A 17,301-nucleotide genomic window follows, 5' to 3' on the forward strand; every position below is an offset into this window, starting at 1 on the left:
ACACTAAAAAGATTACAACACAGTCACCTTCCATCCGCACGCTTCGCACAACATAGATTCCCGAGGTACGTGGCATCAGCCGGATTCTTTTTCTTTTAAGATTAACCTATTGCGTTGAGGGCTCCTTTAGAGTCAATGTAAAAAACAATACTGTTGCGTCTTTCACGCAGTGCGGCGAGCGGTGTGACGTTCGACGGGCTGCAAATGTCGGTGGTAAACCTGGGCGGCGACCCGTACCTGTCGTTCCTGATTGCCTCCTTGGCCGAGTTCCCAGTGGCCGTCCTCTGCTACGTGGGCATCCGATGGTGCCGTCGCCGAAGGTTCATGCTCGTCTTGTTCGGCATCATCGGCACATGCGCGTGCGGTGTGTCCGTCATGCCGCCAGGTACATGAAACAATGAACATGCGCACACACTGCTATACTCGCTCTTTCAGGCTGGAGGATACGGAGCATTAGAGGCTGCGCTTTCTAAAAACATTTACTGGAGGTTAGTCAAGGCGCTGCGATCACTCGGCCACCGTATAGGAACGATGGGCAGTACACGGACTAGTCTAGTCTTGGTGCTTGCTGGCTTCGAATGCGCTTGTGGCTTCGTTTAGTGTTGCGTTGTCCCTGCTTGGGATAAAACAATGAACCGTTGTGAACTTCGGGAACCAACTTGAATCAGTGCGCCTAAAAAGGCTAAGGTGGTGAAGTGAAACTTCTGAACATTTGCTGAACTTCGTCTTGTGGTAAAGCGGCTTCAAGCCACACGGAGCCAAGCGGAGGTAAAGGAAGGAAATCCGTGTACTATACCCATCATTCCCGTGCTGGCGGAAGAGTCGTGCATTGCATTTTCCATATACACTAGCGCCAGAATTCCCTTGCAATGCAATAACTCTGATGCACTGAATAAGGACTAAAAGATATAAAAAAACATGCTGAAAGAAAAGAAAGGAAGGTAAAAAGAAAGAAAAAAATCACAGCATATCCACGGGGTGAATGATGATGGGTGGGCGAAGCTCTTCAGTGAAAGTTCGCCCACTACGTCATCAAGAAAGACGTGAGAAACACTGTGTGTGTATATATACTCGCGCTACAGCACGGCGATGGCATTGGCGCTAGCCTGGTCGTTCTTGATGGAAGATATTATGACTAGACTGTTTGAGAACCGCAATCTGTCGCACACACTGCAACTGCGTCCGAACGTAACGTCTAGAAAGTCTCGCTTAAACCGCGCGTCGGCACCTTGGGGCTGAGCTCGCCTGAAGCGTTTTGCAGACGCCTCACGAGCTCTCACTGCATCGGGGTCTGCTTGCCGATACGCGCGCTTTCTCGCCGCTTCCCATTCTTGGAGATCCTCTTCGCGCCGCAGCCGTGCCGCTTCACGTACGGCAGGGTCCTCGCGCCGTTGACGTGACGCTTGGGCCTCTCGTTCTTGAACGCTAGGATCTTGGCGGCGGCGTCGCGCAGCCAGACGACACGCTTCGGCCTCCCGCTCTCGTACGGCAGGATCTTAGCGGCGGCGTCGCGCAGCTTCACGGAGCGCTTCTGCCTCGCGGGCTCGCACATCGGGATTCTGTCTGCGAGCGCGCCCTGCCGTCGCCTTGCGCGCTCGCCGCTCTGCGGCCATCGGGCAACTCCGAGCACGCGCCAACAGCGAACGGATTCTATTACAAACTAGAGGTGGCCTTATCCATCGGGCAACTCCAAGCGCGCGCCAACAGCGAACGGATTCTATGACAAACTAGAGGTGGCTACATACATATGCTGAGGATGGACAGACCCACGCCTTAAGGAGCTTCGCCCCTAATAGAGAGAAGTCAGTCAAGCCGTTGAAATCAACACATTTTTCGGACTTGACGCAACTTGTATGAAACTGCCCCGATTGTTTTATTTTTATTTTCCTAAATTTCCGCAGCATGGGTCGCTCTTCGCCAGACGCTTGCCATCGCGGGGAAAATGCTGGCTTCCGGTTGCCTCGTGCTGGTGTGGATCTACGCGGCCGAGGTGTTTCCGACGATGTATAGAACTGCTGGACTCGGCGCTTGTTTCGTCGGAACCCGCATCGGCTGTTCCACGTCGCCCTTTTTGCTACAACTGGTACGTCCGTAGTTATCATCCGTCCTCTCTGTCCCAACGTAATTAAACACTTGAACTGTCATACATTCTCCGCTTTACTGCCACTCTGGCAGGAACATTTCAATGCGTACTAGGCCCGGGTGTGCGGCAGAAGTCTATGCACCTGTCGCAGAAAAACAGAGGCCATTCAATTTGTCGTCCGACAAGTGTTCGTTTCCTGGGCGTTATCATCGATGATAATTTACCATGGTGACGAGCGGTTGATGCTACTGTGGCCGCATGCGTGCAAGAACTTTAAAGTCTTCGTCGCATGGCAAATGTAGGTTAGGCCAACAATGCTATGTCGATGCTTAAGCTGAGTGCTGCGCTCATAACTAGCCACATTGTTTACCAACTGCCACTGATATCACCATCCCCGAGCTAGTTTTAACGCTTAGAGGCGTTGCAAAGAAAGGGTCTTCGCTTGGCGATGGGAGTCTCTCAGACGGCGTCAATCAAGGTCAGCGATGAAACCGAGTCTCTACAACTCCGTCTCCTGGCGTCTCAGGCTTTTCTGACGCAGCTATCAATACTGGGCGAGTCCTCCACAGGCACGGTCCTTCTCCAGCGGCTGATCTCGGATTGGCTTGGGGCCCTTTAACGAAACACAATCATCACTGTCATTGTAAAATCAATTCAAACAAGCCTATTGCTCAGGATGAAAGAATAGTTAAAGCTTTCTTTTTTTTTCGTAGGGAACCATTTACACGGACTTTGTACCCTTGATGATACTGGCTGTCATCGGTGCCCTGGCATCCCTGCTTCTGCTTCTACTGCCTGAGACATTCAGGACGGCCCTTCCAGACACTATACACGATTCCAAGCAGTTGAAATCAAAGGTAAAATGAATTTCCATAAAAACCAAAGCAGTTTGACTGATTTAGTCGCTATCTTGCAATTATCAAGCGTTCTTAGGTAGGCTGTTTGTTCCTGAACTTGTGGTAAAACAGTGCCGACAACTGGACGAAGAACATTCAGGACACATCGCTGTGTTCTGTACATTCTACGTATGATTGTATGCGAAGTTTCACCTCAAATTTTTCGTATTTGTCTCCATCCAAGTGGTACTGGGCGGGAAATAGTCACGCTAAAAACTGAAATACAAAAGGACGCGTACCATTGAGGAAGAAAATTGAGGACAGAGCAGTAACTGATTTACTCGCAACTAAATTCCTTCTCAGAAAATGAGCGAAATATATAACCATAGCAACCATGCACGCTCATCGCCTCACATATCAGTTGAAAAACACGCGATAAGACTGACAACAAAAAATGATTACAAAAAAGCCACTAAACGAAAAAAAGAAAGATTCGAAGAAATAATATTCCCCACCATGTAGAGCAACAGATGTATCACTACTAACACACGTATCTTTCTTCTTTTTAATGCAGTATGCTACCATAATTTCACGTGCCAATGTATCATTACTCGTTCTAAGGACGGATACAATGGAATATCTAGGTTCACACTTGCAGAAGCCACAGTGTACAGGCGAACGTGCTGAAAGGTTATATTTCACTAAAAGTCCGTGCTCTCTGATTCTGTCCTTTAAACACCGGCCTGTTTGGCCGAAGTGTACCTTACCGCATGTATACCCTACCGTACCAACTAGCCTAACTAAATCTTTTTATTAAATTAATGCTAATCATCCTATGAAATAGCACGCGTCATTAGGATGTGCGCAGATGCCTTTTTGACTCGCATATGACAGCCATTTCTACCTACTGTTCTAATGCATTGAACACAGTTACATCAATTTGGAACTTGTCCATAAGTCTCATTTTGGCTACATTTGTTTTTTTTTTGTTTTTTGTCTCGTAGGAACGTGCCTAGAGGAGGAAGGGGAAGAGATCATGTATATTACCACTGCTTTTCCGCAGACATCAGCACTCCCTCGAAGCTTCAGCTGGACTAGTTGATGGAGTTCATTTGCTTCTTGTTTCAATGTGTACACAAGGCATAAGGCGACCCTTAAAAAATTATTTCCTTTCAAAGAATTGAATTTTTGTTGTCGTCACGCTAAGAAAGCATAAAGATCCAGAAACGTGGTACGTGAAAAGTGCGTTGCTGCCTGCTTCTGTTCAAACCTTGGGACAATTCTTGTGTACGCCCTGAAACCTAAGGTTGCATGTAAGAAAAAGTTAATCCATGGTCGTCTCGTTACTGGATATTTGGGCGCGCGCTGCGCGAATGCTCATAACTTTCGTACAAGTAAATATTTTAAATGAAGCTTTCCGAAGCGCTTTGCTTCAACATTACCTGTTGTTATGCCAGCGAGTCCTCGTCAAACGTCCGTGCCTCTGGAAAAGGCAATCTGGGTCAAGGCCAGTCCGCCTGGCGCGATCACCTCGACGGCGTGAGCACGCGCGGCGCCCCTCGGGCCCAGGTGCAGTGAGTCAGCGGCGCACGTGACAGCGAGCCGGCGGCCGCGTGCCTGGTGGTCTGACGCATGGCGCGGCGGCCCCCATTGGCGGAATCTGCCCAGACGACCAGCGGCGCTTCTGATTGGACACTTTGGTGGGACCCGGTGTAAATAAAAGAAGCCCTGCGGCGTGTCGCGATCGGCGGTCCTATGTGAGAGGCGTCCCCGTGTCGGAGTGCCGACATGTGTGTGAGTCAGCGGTCTTAGGCGAAAGACTGACCTATGTGTTAGAGAGAAGAGCTCGGCTCTTCGAGTCTCTGTCGGCCCCAGTGCCGAAATTGTAACGCCTCTGTAAATATGCTGTACATAAACCTTGTTTAACTCACCGTCGTCTCGTCCGCTCGTCTTATCAGCTCTGCGCAGAAGCAGTCGCGAGCTGATAAACATACGCTACCAAACGGCTGGTGACCTTCCCGGCGGAGTTGAAAGCAGTGGCGCCTCCGGGGCCGTGTTGGCGTCGCCGTCTTTCGCAACAGTGGTGGCTTCGGCGGGATCGGTCCGTCGTTTCTCAACAGTGGTTGGCAGCTGCGGGATCGGCCGGCGTCAGCGACATCGATGCGGTGAGTGCCTGATGTTTTCCCCTCAGTTCACCAGACTACTCTAGCTCAGGTTGTAGTAGTTTAGAGAAGGGCTGTGTGAAGCATTAGAGTGAGCTTTGATCGTTTCAAGCAAAGTCGAAGTGCTTTGAAACCAAAGTTAATGCGGAGGGGGTAAACACGGGAGAGTGAAAAGTTGCTTGCGCGTCTTGCTAGTTGACTTATAGTGGGTACGGCAAGTAAATTGTTAACAGGGGCAAACAGCAAGAGGCTAGTGTGAACGATGGAGAACCTTAAAGTGAAGGAACTCATCGAAATTTGTGAGGAACTCGGCATTACTTTGGGCCGTGCGAAACGAAAGCAAGCGATCCTTGAGATCATGAAGGATGAGGGAGTGTCGGCTGAGGAAGTCGATGAGGCCTGGGTGGATATTAAAGCACGCCGTGAGGAGGCTGAAAGGCGAGAAGCTCGTGAAGAGGCTGAAAGGCGCGAAGCTCGCGAACGTGAAGAAAGGCGCGAAGCTCGCGAACGTGAAGAAAGGCGCGAAGCTCGCGAACGTGAAGAAAGGCGAGAAGCTCGCGAACGTGAAGAGGCTGAAAGGCGCGAACGTCGCGAGCGCGAGGAGGCCGAGAGACAGGAGCGCCTTGAGATGAAACGACTAGAATTGGCAATCCTACAGTGTTCGCAGGCGCCTAGCGCAGCTTCTCCGACGATTCAGGTCAGCAGTATTAGAATTCGGGATCAACTGCCACCGTTCGTAGTAGGCGAGGACATGGCGAAGTATCTCGTCAAGTTTGAACACGTCTGTGAGCGAAATGCTTTGGAGCGGTCTCTTTGGGCGCGGAACCTGCTAGCTCTTCTTCCCGGCGAAGTGTCCGACGCGATAACTTGCTTGTCGAGGGAAGCGTTTGAGAGCTATGACGAGGTTAAGGAAGTGCTCTTGAGACGTTATAAGTTGTCACCCGAGGCTTTCAGGCAAAGGTTCCGGTATGCTGAAAAGGGGAATGAGTCACACGTTGACTTCGCGTTTCGTCTTAAAGCCGATTTGATTGAATGGCTTAAGGGCGAAGGTGTTTATGACGACCGCGATAAAGTGGTGGAATGCGTTGCATTGGAGCAATTCTACCGCTGCATCGAGGAGGATGTCAAACTTTGGCTGCAGGACAGACTTGGGGACGTACAGTTAAACAAGGCAGCTGAGTTAGCTGAGGAGTATTATACTCGCCGAAAGTTGCATAGCAGGGCAGCGCGCGTTGAAAAGGATGAAAGGAAAGAGGGCTTTTCAAGGAAACCTGATCAACGGAAACCCGCTCCGCACCGTAATTTCAAGAAGGACCCGTCTCTTACGAAGGACAGTGTAGGGGAAGGGCAAACAGAAGCGGAGAAATCGAGTGAGGTTTCTACCACACAGGCATTAGAACCGGAAAACAAACGGAAGCCGCTAATCTGCTACAACTGTAAAAAGGAAGGGCACATCGCGAGAAACTGTCAGGAAAAGTTTGCCTTCGCAACGATCCGAGAATCAGAAAAAAACATGCGGTTGTTGGAGCCGTATCTCCAAAAAATTAGGGTCAATGAGAAAACGTGCCGAGCACTTAGAGACTCAGCGGCAACCATGGACGTTGTCCATCCTTCATTGGTGTCTCCGGATGACTTCACAGGAGAATGCGCGTGGATCAGGCAAGTCGCCGAGGAGCAGAGTGTTCGCTTACCAATCGCCACCGTTGTCATTGAAGGCCCGTTCGGTAAGCTTTGCACCGAAGCGGCTGTGTCTGCCGCGCTGAATGGTCGTTTTTCTTATCTTTTCTCCAACAACTCGGAGCAGCTTCTCAAAGAGCAGGGCAAATCGTTCTTCCCCAACTTAGCGTGCATGGCTCCCACGCGATCGCAAGCGCGAAAGCTTTCGCGGAGGCTTGACTTGGTTCCATGCGGTGAACTCTCAAGTGACCTTGTCGGCGGGTCGACGGAACCCCAGAAAGGAAATTTTCCGCATGAGTCATGTGAGCAGTCACGCGAGCGGCCCATCGCGAGAGCGGCCGGCGCGGTATGCGCTGGGGGAGACGACGTGGCGCCATTGAGTCAGAGCGAGAGGGTTGCAACGCTCTCGCCTGTAGCGGAAAGTTGGAGCGAGCTGCCGAGAGTTGATCGAGAGACGCTCATTCGAGGGCAGAGTGAGGATCTCTCGATTGAAGCGCTAGTGGAAAGCCAAATTGAAGCGCTCGTGGAAAGCCAGAAAAACGCGGCAAAAGTGCTGTCGAAGGAGCACTACGAGAAATCGGGGAAGAAGCGCGTTTTTGAAGTTGATAATCAGGTAATGCGGCGGCAGCCACCCAAAAGGAACAAGCTTGAGGTTGATTGGGAAGGGCCCGCCACAGTATTATCGAAGCCTTGCGATACAACTTATGAGGTGCAAGTAGGAAGGCGGCAGAACAAAATTTACAACTTGATGAAACCCAATGTTCAACATCAAGCGGTCGTAAATCAGCTGTTGAAGGCTTCAGAGGAAGAGGAAGCAGAAATTTTGAGTTCTAGTGAGGTAATTGAAGGGGGATCGAAAGTAATCCGGGAGCAGATAAACCTAGAGCCTAGCTTAAGTGAAGGAGGACCTGAGAAAGAGGACCTGAGAAAGATTGGTTCCGAGTTTGAAGACGTGTTTTCGGACCGCCCCGGAAACACGAGGGTGATCGAACACGATATCGAGCTAAGCGGTGAGGAGTCAATCAGTAGCAAGCCGTATCGTTGTTCCCCTGTACAACGTCGAAAGTGTGAGCCGCTCTTGGTGCCGCATAGGTATCGTCGCCTAAAAGTGGCCGGTTACTGAGGTGGAGCATGTTGCTCCACAGCGCAACTTTGACGTTCGCTAAAGAAAAAAAAAAGGGGAAAGGTAAACGTTAATGCAGGTGCATTGAGCAGTGCGTTCTAGCTAGTACCTTCTCAACCTTTCGGTTTCTGGCTGGCGATTCGGGGCAAAATTTTGACCTCATCACGACCTGGGCTGAGCGCTCTCGTTCAGAGTGATCTCAAGGGGCCAACTTTGTGGTATTCTTATTCGTTACGTTGTTGTACGTGGAAAAAAAAAATATTGAGTTGTCATTTTAAGAGTCTTGTGTCCCACATGTGCCTCTTGATGTAGAGGGAACAAAATTCCGATAGACACGTGGATAGGTATATGTTGTACTATACTTTGTCTGGTGTTCTGTCGGGTGACCGAGGGCACTTGCTTGTGTCGTGTGTTGTCTGTTGTCGAACCGTTCTTAGCAAGTTGCAGAACCATCGACAAGTGCTGAAACCGAAGATGGTCAGAAGAGACGAGTGAAGCTGGTCGACAAGGTGTGGCGACGAGCCAGTGGAGCTGGGATCCGTCGTCAAAAATGGGATGTGTTCCCGGAACAGTCTGGAGCTGTATTCTCCCCATGGCCCTGGAGGCGAACCTGGAGGGACCTGGCGAACGAGCGCACCTGACATCCGAGCCCCGTGGAAGCAGCTCGTCTTTCCGGTGCATTGTCTGGCGGCGGGGGTGCTGTTATGCCAGCGAGTCCTCGTCAAACGTCCGTGCCTCTGGAAAAGGCAATCTGGGTCAAGGCCAGTCCGCCTGGCGCGATCACCTCGACGGCGTGAGCACGCGCGGCGCCCCTCGGGCCCAGGTGCAGTGAGTCAGCGGCGCACGTGACAGCGAGCCGGCGGCCGCGTGCCTGGTGGTCTGACGCATGGCGCGGCGGCCCCCATTGGCGGAATCTGCCCGGACGACCAGCGGCGCTTCTGATTGGACACTTTGGTGGGACCCGGTGTAAATAAAAGAAGCCCTGCGGCGTGTCGCGATCGGCGGTCCTATGTGAGAGGCGTCCCCGTGTCGGAGTGCCGACATGTGTGTGAGTCAGCGGTCTTAGGCGAAAGACTGACCTATGTGTTAGAGAGAAGAGCTCGGCTCTTCGAGTCTCTGTCGGCCCCAGTGCCGAAATTGTAACGCCTCTGTAAATATGCTGTACATAAACCTTGTTTAACTCACCGTCGTCTCGTCCGCTCGTCTTATCAGCTCTGCGCAGAAGCAGTCGCGAGCTGACAAACATACGCTACCAAACGGCTGGTGACCTTCCCGGCGGAGTTGAAAGCAGTGGCGCCTCCGGGGCCGTGTTGGCGTCGCCGTCTTTCGCAACAGTGGTGGCTTCGGCGGGATCGGTCCGTCGTTTCTCAACACTGTGCAGTGAAAGTATGTTGTTAAAAAGAGTGAATAAATTTTGATATTAAAGGCGACAGCACAAATTCGCTCTCCTCAGAGCACCTATCTCCCTGACGGATGCGGAAACCAAGGTTATCGCGCTGGCCATACATATGGCTGAGCGTAGAAGACGTGACTGCACCATGGTCACCGACTCTCAGACAGCCTGTCATTTACTATTACGAGGTTAAATTTTCCGTGCATGCCATATGTGTTACGAAACACCGCCTCCATAGCTACCATACGATCTTCTGGTCGCCGAGTGTGCGCGCGTGTGCTGCCGAATGTGCTGTGTTTATCTGTCTTCCCTCTCTGCTCTCTATCTTTCATCTCCCCCATCCCCCTCCCATGCGCAGGGTAGCAAACCGGTTGCCTATAGGCTGGTTAACCTCCCTGCCGTTCTTTTCCTCCTATTTTTTTTTCCTTCCTCTGGTCGCCGGCTCACCAAGGGCTGCAGGATATTGATTGGGTGGACACCGCGTTTTGAGCACCAACTGTCTGAGCAGCGACTCTCGTCTCTTCAAGCGACTTGGAAATTCCAACGCCTCACTAAAATTATAGCCCTACAATCGCGAAGCACTTGCTTGTTCATCAGTGTTTTACTCGACAAGTGTACGTCCCTCCCCAAAAACACTTAATAGTGGAGAAGCCCATCAATTGGAGAAGAATTCAAACTGGCGTTACTGATTCAGAATCGGGCTTCTGGCCATCTTTCACTTTACTGCTTCAAAACCTCTAGGTGCCAGTATTTAGTACTTAGTGTTACGACATACTGAAGGAAATTGAATAAACGTGGCAATAAACACAAATGCACGAAAAGAGAACTGACTGACACGAACAAGAGTTTGTTCGTGTCATTTCTTTTAAGAGGCGAAGCTACTTAGGGCGACGGCTGTGCGTCCCATCGTAACAGTATAGTGCCTAGAATATACTTTACTACAGTGCCTACAGTGCCTGTTACTACAGTGCCTAGAGTATATTTCTAGACACTGTAGTAACAGTATGTAGTCACCTCTCGTTAGTTCTTGATCTGGCCGTAGAGGGCGGTACTTGTAAAAATGACGAAATGCATACACGCTGAAAAATGCAAATGGCATTTCAGTGTTTTTTTTTCTGTGGCACTAGAAGACCTTACTTCTAGTGTGATAAATAATAAAAATCACGGCATATCCATGGAGTGAACGATGATGAGTTGGGCGAAGCGTCAATCAGTCCGTCCGCGCTTCCGTCGGTCCGTTCGTTCTTGCTTCCTTCCATCAGTACGTCCACCCGTCCGTCCGTTCGTGCGTTCATCCGTTCATCCGTCCGTCCGTTCATTCGCCCATGCATCCATCCGTTCGTCCATCCGTCCATTTGTGCATCCGTCCATGGCTCCATTCATCCGTCCGTCCCCTTCGCCCCACTCGTAATCATTCACCTCGTGGATATGTTGCGATTTTTTCGCGTATTCTTACTCACACGCACTAAAATTTTTGTTCGCAATGAACTACGAACTCACCCAAATACTCGTGTTATTCGACATTTTTACATAAAAGATAGATTCGAACTGCGGCACTTTGTAAATGTACTTGCTCGGTGTAGCGTCAAAGTATATTGCTGCTAGCTTAAGCGAAGAAATGTTGCACAGTAACCGTGGAATCGATGGCGGCTTGATAGGTAGTGCCTTTACTAACGCGTAAACTCTGGCGGCTTCGTAGACATTGAGAACTTTCACGTGGTGATGTAGTGCCTTAGATATCAGGGACGGCTTACTGCTCTCCCATAGTTGAGTACCAAGTACTCAAAATCGTTACACATTTTTTTAGATGCGGAAGCATCTTATACTCGCGCCTTGTAGTGCGCCGTCCGCACCGCTTCTCGAACATTCGACAGCTGACGCGCGCGCATGCGCCATCGCGCCGTCGCCCACTCTTCCACCATCTGTGCATCCCTTCCTCCTCTACACACCGCGCGCGCTTCACTCCTCCACCATCTGTGCACCCTTCCTCCTCTACACACCGCGTTCGACATCTACAATTCTCCTGATTCTCCAGTGGACGCGCATGTGGCGTCGCGCTTCGAGAACATTCAACAGCTGACAGTGCATGCGCCGTCGTGCTGTATATATACTCAAGGTCGGCGCTCGCTCGCTCAGTTGCCGCTCGTCGGTTGGTTTGTACGGCGCGTCGACGTCCAAGGTCGCGGTGAAATGAATTCCAACGAATCCACAAACACAATGATCGACGTCCCTTCGACCAGCGCCGCCCTTTCGCATACGTGTGTACGTGTTCACTCATTTAACACCCCCTCCTACAACCACGTTAACCAATTTAGCCATCGACCCAAGTAAGTCGCAATTTAACACCCCATTTCACAACCACGTTAACCAATTTAGCCATCGACCCAAGTAAGTCGCACTTTAACACCCCGTTAACCAATTATATGCTCCGCATCCTCCTCAGTGTTCCCCCGAGGGAAGCTGTGGGCAATTTTTTTTTTCTATACGGCTCGCCACCATATGGGGCCATCACTACGCCAGGCTCAGGTAAATGGGCTTTCAGCGGGACGGCTCAGTGCTCTCCTATAGTTGAGTACGAAATACTCGAAATCATTAAACTTTTTTTTCTAAACATCTAGCATGTTGCGGTGATTCGGTTTTGTGTCTTGACCTTTTATGGGATGGCTTTATGCTCTCCCATAGTAGAGTACCAAGTGCTCTTAATTTTTTTACCACTTTTTCTGAACAATGTTGTTTTTGAAGCTTGGACTGAAGCTTCCAACTGAAATTCTCAAGTACTACATCTTTCGCGATTGCACTCTTCTTCACACTTTTACTCACCGGGGGAAGCCCATGGACGACCCTTTTAAACGAATCTGCTGTTACCTTCCGGCGCACTTGGAGTTCACCACACTTGTACATCTCCGACGACCACACGGATTGCGACATTGCTCTCCTTTTTGTCACATTTGCCTATAACTGATGCCACGAAACTGTCGGCTATTTTACCCTTCTATCTTCTCTTTGGGCATGACCCTTGGTTACCTTTCAATACACCAACCATTCATTTTGACCCAACATCTACGACTTATTCATACGCCTAAGAGATGCCATCACCCAAGCTCTCATCGCACCCGCACTTGGCGCCCCAAACTACACAAAAGTTTATGTATGATGGTCGACGCAGGGATGCTGCAGTTTCTCTCAACTCTCTCGTTCTACTGTGGTTCCCATCTCGTCGTGTTCATTGGCCTCAGCGAGAAGCTCCCATAACAATACGTCGGGCCCTACCGAATAGTGCGCCATGTGACACCATGCGAAATTTCCCTGACAATCATCTCATTCAGCTCATCAACTGCTACGCTGAAAACTGACATCGTGTTTGTTTCTCGCCTGAAGTACAGTACTACAGTGGTGACACGCCCTTTTAGACATAGCTGGTACGAGACGGGGTTTCACAGGCCGGCAGAGCCGCTGAAGTAACGCCGAAGGGAAGACGATAACGATGCTGTGGTGGGGCCGAGTCTTGGTTGTCCTGTTGACTAGCATTCAGTGCACTCTGTTCAGTGTCATCTCGCCCTCAATACTGACTGACGACCCCTTGATGAATACTCCCCGTAACAATACTACGGTATCTGTTTTTGCATATTACGCCGCCCACTTCGGTACACAGTATAAAAAAAAACGGGCTCGTCCGGGATTTGAACCCGGGACCTCTCGCACCCTAAGCGAGAATCATACCCCTAGACCAACGAGCCGACTTGGTGAGGTGGCGGTTAATAATTACTACATGCATTTGTGCTTTATCAATTTTTCTGTGGTCAAGTATTTTTTGCAGTATTTCAAAACTAGCACGTCATTTACCCACTGAACAAACAATTTACATTACTAAAACAACGCCTTTCTAGGAGGCGTTGACTAAAACTTCAGTGCTGTTTTGTCATGCATGCTTTTTGCTAGCATAATAACCAGGCATTTTTGAGTAATAGCACGGAGCAAGTTTCAGAGGCTATACTTTGCCACCCTGCAAGTGGTGCCAAATCAAGTTTTCGCAGCCGGAAACGCGTCACGACCGCCATGTCTTCGGCACCCATCTCACGGCGAAAATGGCGGCGGCCTGAAAACACCAGCGAACAGAGCTCAACAACGCGTAGCCGTTGCTATTTTTCTTCGTTGATGTTGCGTCGTCCCGACGAACGACGACCATGGAAGTGACCGCAGAAAGTGAGTTACGAAGTCGGCTCTTCCTTTCCAGCCATCGTGCCTTTGTTTAGCTTTGACAAGCACATTCACGTCGACGCCGGTTTTTCTTTCTCTGGTCGAACCGCTCAGATTTCAAGGAACAGTTCGGCGTGCTGAAGGCAGCTCTCGAGAATGCCTCGTTCGTCGCGATCGACTGCGAGTTTACCGGTAAGCCAGCTGCTTCGAGGCGAAGCGAGCATTATGCACACAGGCGTGTCGCTTTTGTCGTTTTTCAGGTCTAGAGTTGGAAAGAAGTACCCACGCGTACGACACCCCGGAGGAACGTTACCAAAAGCTGAGAGAGGTTTGTTCGTATGCCCGCGTCGTCTTTCGCACGCTTGTCCTGTCACCCACTTTTTATGTGTCCGTTTTCTGTTTGCCTTGCGACTGGTTCAGCATGTTGTCGTATCGCGTGTCAAATCCTCCCCGCCAGCGAAACCATATGATCGTGTCCACACCTTCCATATTTGTTTATATTGATCGCCTTTCTGGTTGTAGTCCTCTCTAGATTTTCTGGTGGTGCAAGTCGGCGTGTGCGTGTTCCAGCATGACAAGGAAAAGCGCGGGTAAGTTGACCAATACCGCTCCCACTTTGATTATAGTTTCGTGCAATATTTGCTGGAGAGAACTGTGGCTCTAAGATCGCACAGCCACGACGGTAATGATGGGTGCTGTCGGCTTCAAATGAACCCTTGGCTCGCCTCATCATATGTGGCTTGTGTTTCATTTTGTTTCGAGTATTACAATTGCTCTTCATGAACCTCGTGAACTGTAGTTGTTAAACCTTGAAAGTAGGAAGTAGGGAGGGGGGGAGTGAGAGTGCTGAACTTTTTGAATATCACAAGTAGTAAAGCCACATGGAGCCAAAAAATAGCTTAGGCGAATGCATGTATTACCTACTGTTCCCAAGACAGCTGAAGTGTTGCAGCTGGTATGGACATTAGCGCCACATTTCCCGCTAGTGTATAATTCTGAAACTCAATGATGCTAGCCCGGGTTTCTTGGAGCTGGCTGTGATGGTTTGATGGACTAGTACTACATGTCAACTTTTAGGTCTATATTAAACGTTGTACTATTGACATTCGAGACAGTCCAGTTACTCCTGATGCTCCCCTTTGGAATGATACCGTGACATCCAGCCTGATCGAAGTAGATATCTTGTTATGAAAAGACAGCGGAATGCTTGAATGTTGTGTTCTGTGATGACAGTGTACACTAAAGAGCAGCAGGTGGTCGAAAGTTCTAGAGGCCTCTGATAAAGCGTACCTTATAATGATATTGTGGTTTGGCATGGTAAACATGATATGATATTAGTAATATTAATATTACTAATATCTACGAAAATAGCAAGGTGACTTCTAGCTTTTACTTGACCTAGTAGGTCTGTCATTATTAACACGTAAACCTCATCTTGCGTATCTACAATGAATTTATGAAGCGTGGAAACTTGGTCAAGTTGGTAGAACATAACTCAATATAGAAACAGCGCAATGTAGAAGTAGTTGCAGCGTAACTACGGAAGCAATAAACAAGGCAAGGACAGAAAAGAGCGCTTTTTTCTGTCCTAGTTTATTGCTGCTGTAGTTATGCAGTAACTACTTGTAGGTTGCGCTGTTCATATATTCAGTTCTATTTGCTGATCTACGGGCTGCGGCGGCTGCATTTCCGATGGAGGCGGAAATGTTGTAGGCCCGTGTGCTCAGATTTGGGTGCATGGTAAAGAACCCCAGGTGGTCAAAATTTCCAGAGCCCTTCACTACGGTGTCTCTCATAATCATATGGTGGTTTTGGGACGTTAAACACCACATATCAATCAATATTTGCTAATCTACAATCTTTCAAATCTTATATCCTATTTGTGTTTCTCAATCTTCCTCCAGGACTGGTTTTATTGGTCCTCAAGCGTCCCTCTTTGCTTCTGCATTGCCTTGTCTAGTGCAGTCTTAAAGGGGCACTGCTACACCTTTCTGAGTTATTACGGAGTAGTTTTACTATTAACGCATATTGCTTTATGAACCACATACTGCAAGAACATTTAGAATCCATCAAGTATGAGTGGTGTTGCAGGGGTTTGTGGCGTGCTTCAAGTGTCTTCTCTCTACTTTTGTATACCAGTGAGCACGCTGAAAGCACCGCTGGGAGGGGCATGAGAAAGGGGAAAAAAAAAAAAGATGCGCACTTTCGTCAGCGCAGGTCATGACTTTAAGCTATCTTTTTGCAACGAAAGCTGTTGTGAGGTCATGACAAAAGCTGTGTCTGCCAACGTGTTTACCACTACCGGTGTCCATATAAGAAAAAAAAAGACTAAGTAAATAAATAACACCAATAGCACAATAGGATTTTAGCCAGGGTCCCCTGCATGCCAGGTCAGTATTCTATCACAGAGCCGCGCTTGTGCTTGAAACTCTGTTGCAAACTGGCCTTAGACAGGCTTGATGTCGAGAAAGGAATCTCGTTAATGAGCAATGAAGTCCTTTAGAACATCAAAGGTACAACCAAGTGCCACACAATGCGAATTGCATAATGAGTGGGTTGTCAAATGCTCCAACCCATAACAAAAGCTTTAGGCATAATTCTTTGTCGTCTACCACAGCGTGAAAAGAAATTGTGCAAAATTTTTTTCAAGTGTGTAGCGGGTACCACACTTTTCCGAAATATGGCATAGTGAATGCCTCCCTACTACACCATAATTGATGATTGAAGGGACACTAAAGTCAAATAACAATTTGTCATAGTGAAAGCTGAATCTATGACATCTAAAATGACAATATTATCAACAACAGTGCCGTTCTTATCGAGAAATTAAGGCAAATGCACAAGAACACGTGTGCCGCAGTAGGACATTCTCAAAATGAGCCCAATGACATCAGACGGACTGTCTACAATTAATCACTAGTAATCAATCTCGCTTCACTAAATGAAGAATTCATTGTGCGTCAAGAGACACAATAATATGCTGGCTGTGCATTACTGTTTGATTTATGCAAAAGAAAGAACCACTGGGCGTTACTCTGAGGAATGGCACGAGTGGCTCCAGAATTCAATTTTAGAAAAGGTTATAAGGTAGAAAAGGTTATAAGGCCAAGGAAACGGGCAATTGTATTAACGTGTTTAGATTTCACATCATTGCACATGTTTATGCTAGTTCATATGTGCAGTTATCATTTCACGGTTAGCCGTTTCCCGAACCGTCATCCGTTTATCTGCGAATTGTCTGTTCGAGGTTACTGACACCCAAACATACACCAACTTTTAAGGACATAGCTACTTTTCTAGTTATTAACAGATTTGTCGATCACATGTTGTTGTATAGTGGCATCACATGTGATCCCACTGCAGCCTGATCCCAATTGAGTTTATCAATTGTGTTCGTCTCCTTTATGTAAGCTGCAGAAGGGAGCCAATGACTGATCAAAAGTTTGGTACTCATTAGACTCTTTTAGACACAACCTCTGAAGAGCTATCTGTGTGGAATTGACATAAAATTATTGTAACACGCTTAGTACTGTATTTTTGCAAAAATAATGTCATAATGTGTTGTTTTATGTGTGTTATAGTGACTGATTCTATTAAAGTTGTTTTTAAATATCCATTTTTCCTTAAGTCATTGCTGCTGATTTTGCATAGAGTCAAATCTCAGGTACAGTGGCAAAGTTGTATTCAATTTTGTTGATATTGAGCAGAGAAAATTCTGCGTTTTTCTTGGCCCAAGGGAAATTGCATATCGAACTATTCTTCATACATGGTAGGGCCTCGAGCAGTGTGAATATATTCAACGATACACTGCAAAATGAAGTCAAACGAGG

The 17,301-nt window shown here is 48.5% G+C and overlaps 2 protein-coding genes and 1 non-coding gene across 4 annotated transcripts in view; 2 read left to right on the top strand and 1 right to left on the bottom strand.

Annotated features, from left to right (window-relative positions):
• LOC119179238 (organic cation transporter protein) overlaps nucleotides 1-4,161 on the top strand; it is a 31,293-nt gene extending 27,132 nt beyond the window's left edge. Inside the window, exons 7-10 of the mRNA XM_075869114.1 lie at nucleotides 171-385; nucleotides 1,902-2,083; nucleotides 2,797-2,940; nucleotides 3,924-4,161. Coding sequence (XP_075725229.1) covers nucleotides 171-385; nucleotides 1,902-2,083; nucleotides 2,797-2,940; nucleotides 3,924-3,935 — 553 coding nt within the window. The 3' untranslated portion in view covers nucleotides 3,936-4,161. The remainder of the gene's footprint in view (nucleotides 1-170; nucleotides 386-1,901; nucleotides 2,084-2,796; nucleotides 2,941-3,923) is intronic.
• An 8,778-nt stretch (nucleotides 4,162-12,939) lies between these two features.
• TRNAP-AGG (transfer RNA proline (anticodon AGG)) lies at nucleotides 12,940-13,011 on the bottom strand. Its single transcript has one exon. It is a non-coding gene; the product is annotated as a tRNA-Pro (tRNA).
• A 312-nt stretch (nucleotides 13,012-13,323) lies between these two features.
• Nucleotides 13,324-17,301, top strand: part of LOC119179485 (poly(A)-specific ribonuclease PARN) — a 62,969-nt gene continuing 58,991 nt past the window's right edge. For both annotated transcript variants that reach the window (XM_037430562.2, XM_037430563.2), the window contains exons 1-4: nucleotides 13,324-13,477; nucleotides 13,586-13,663; nucleotides 13,732-13,799; nucleotides 13,994-14,061. In XM_037430562.2, the coding sequence (XP_037286459.2) occupies nucleotides 13,459-13,477; nucleotides 13,586-13,663; nucleotides 13,732-13,799; nucleotides 13,994-14,061 (233 nt within the window). In that variant the 5' untranslated portion in view covers nucleotides 13,324-13,458. The remainder of the gene's footprint in view (nucleotides 13,478-13,585; nucleotides 13,664-13,731; nucleotides 13,800-13,993; nucleotides 14,062-17,301) is intronic.

The sequence above is a fragment of the Rhipicephalus microplus genome, chromosome 7 (assembly GCF_043290135.1).
Source record: "Rhipicephalus microplus isolate Deutch F79 chromosome 7, USDA_Rmic, whole genome shotgun sequence".
Taxonomy (NCBI): Eukaryota; Metazoa; Arthropoda; class Arachnida; order Ixodida; family Ixodidae; genus Rhipicephalus; species Rhipicephalus microplus.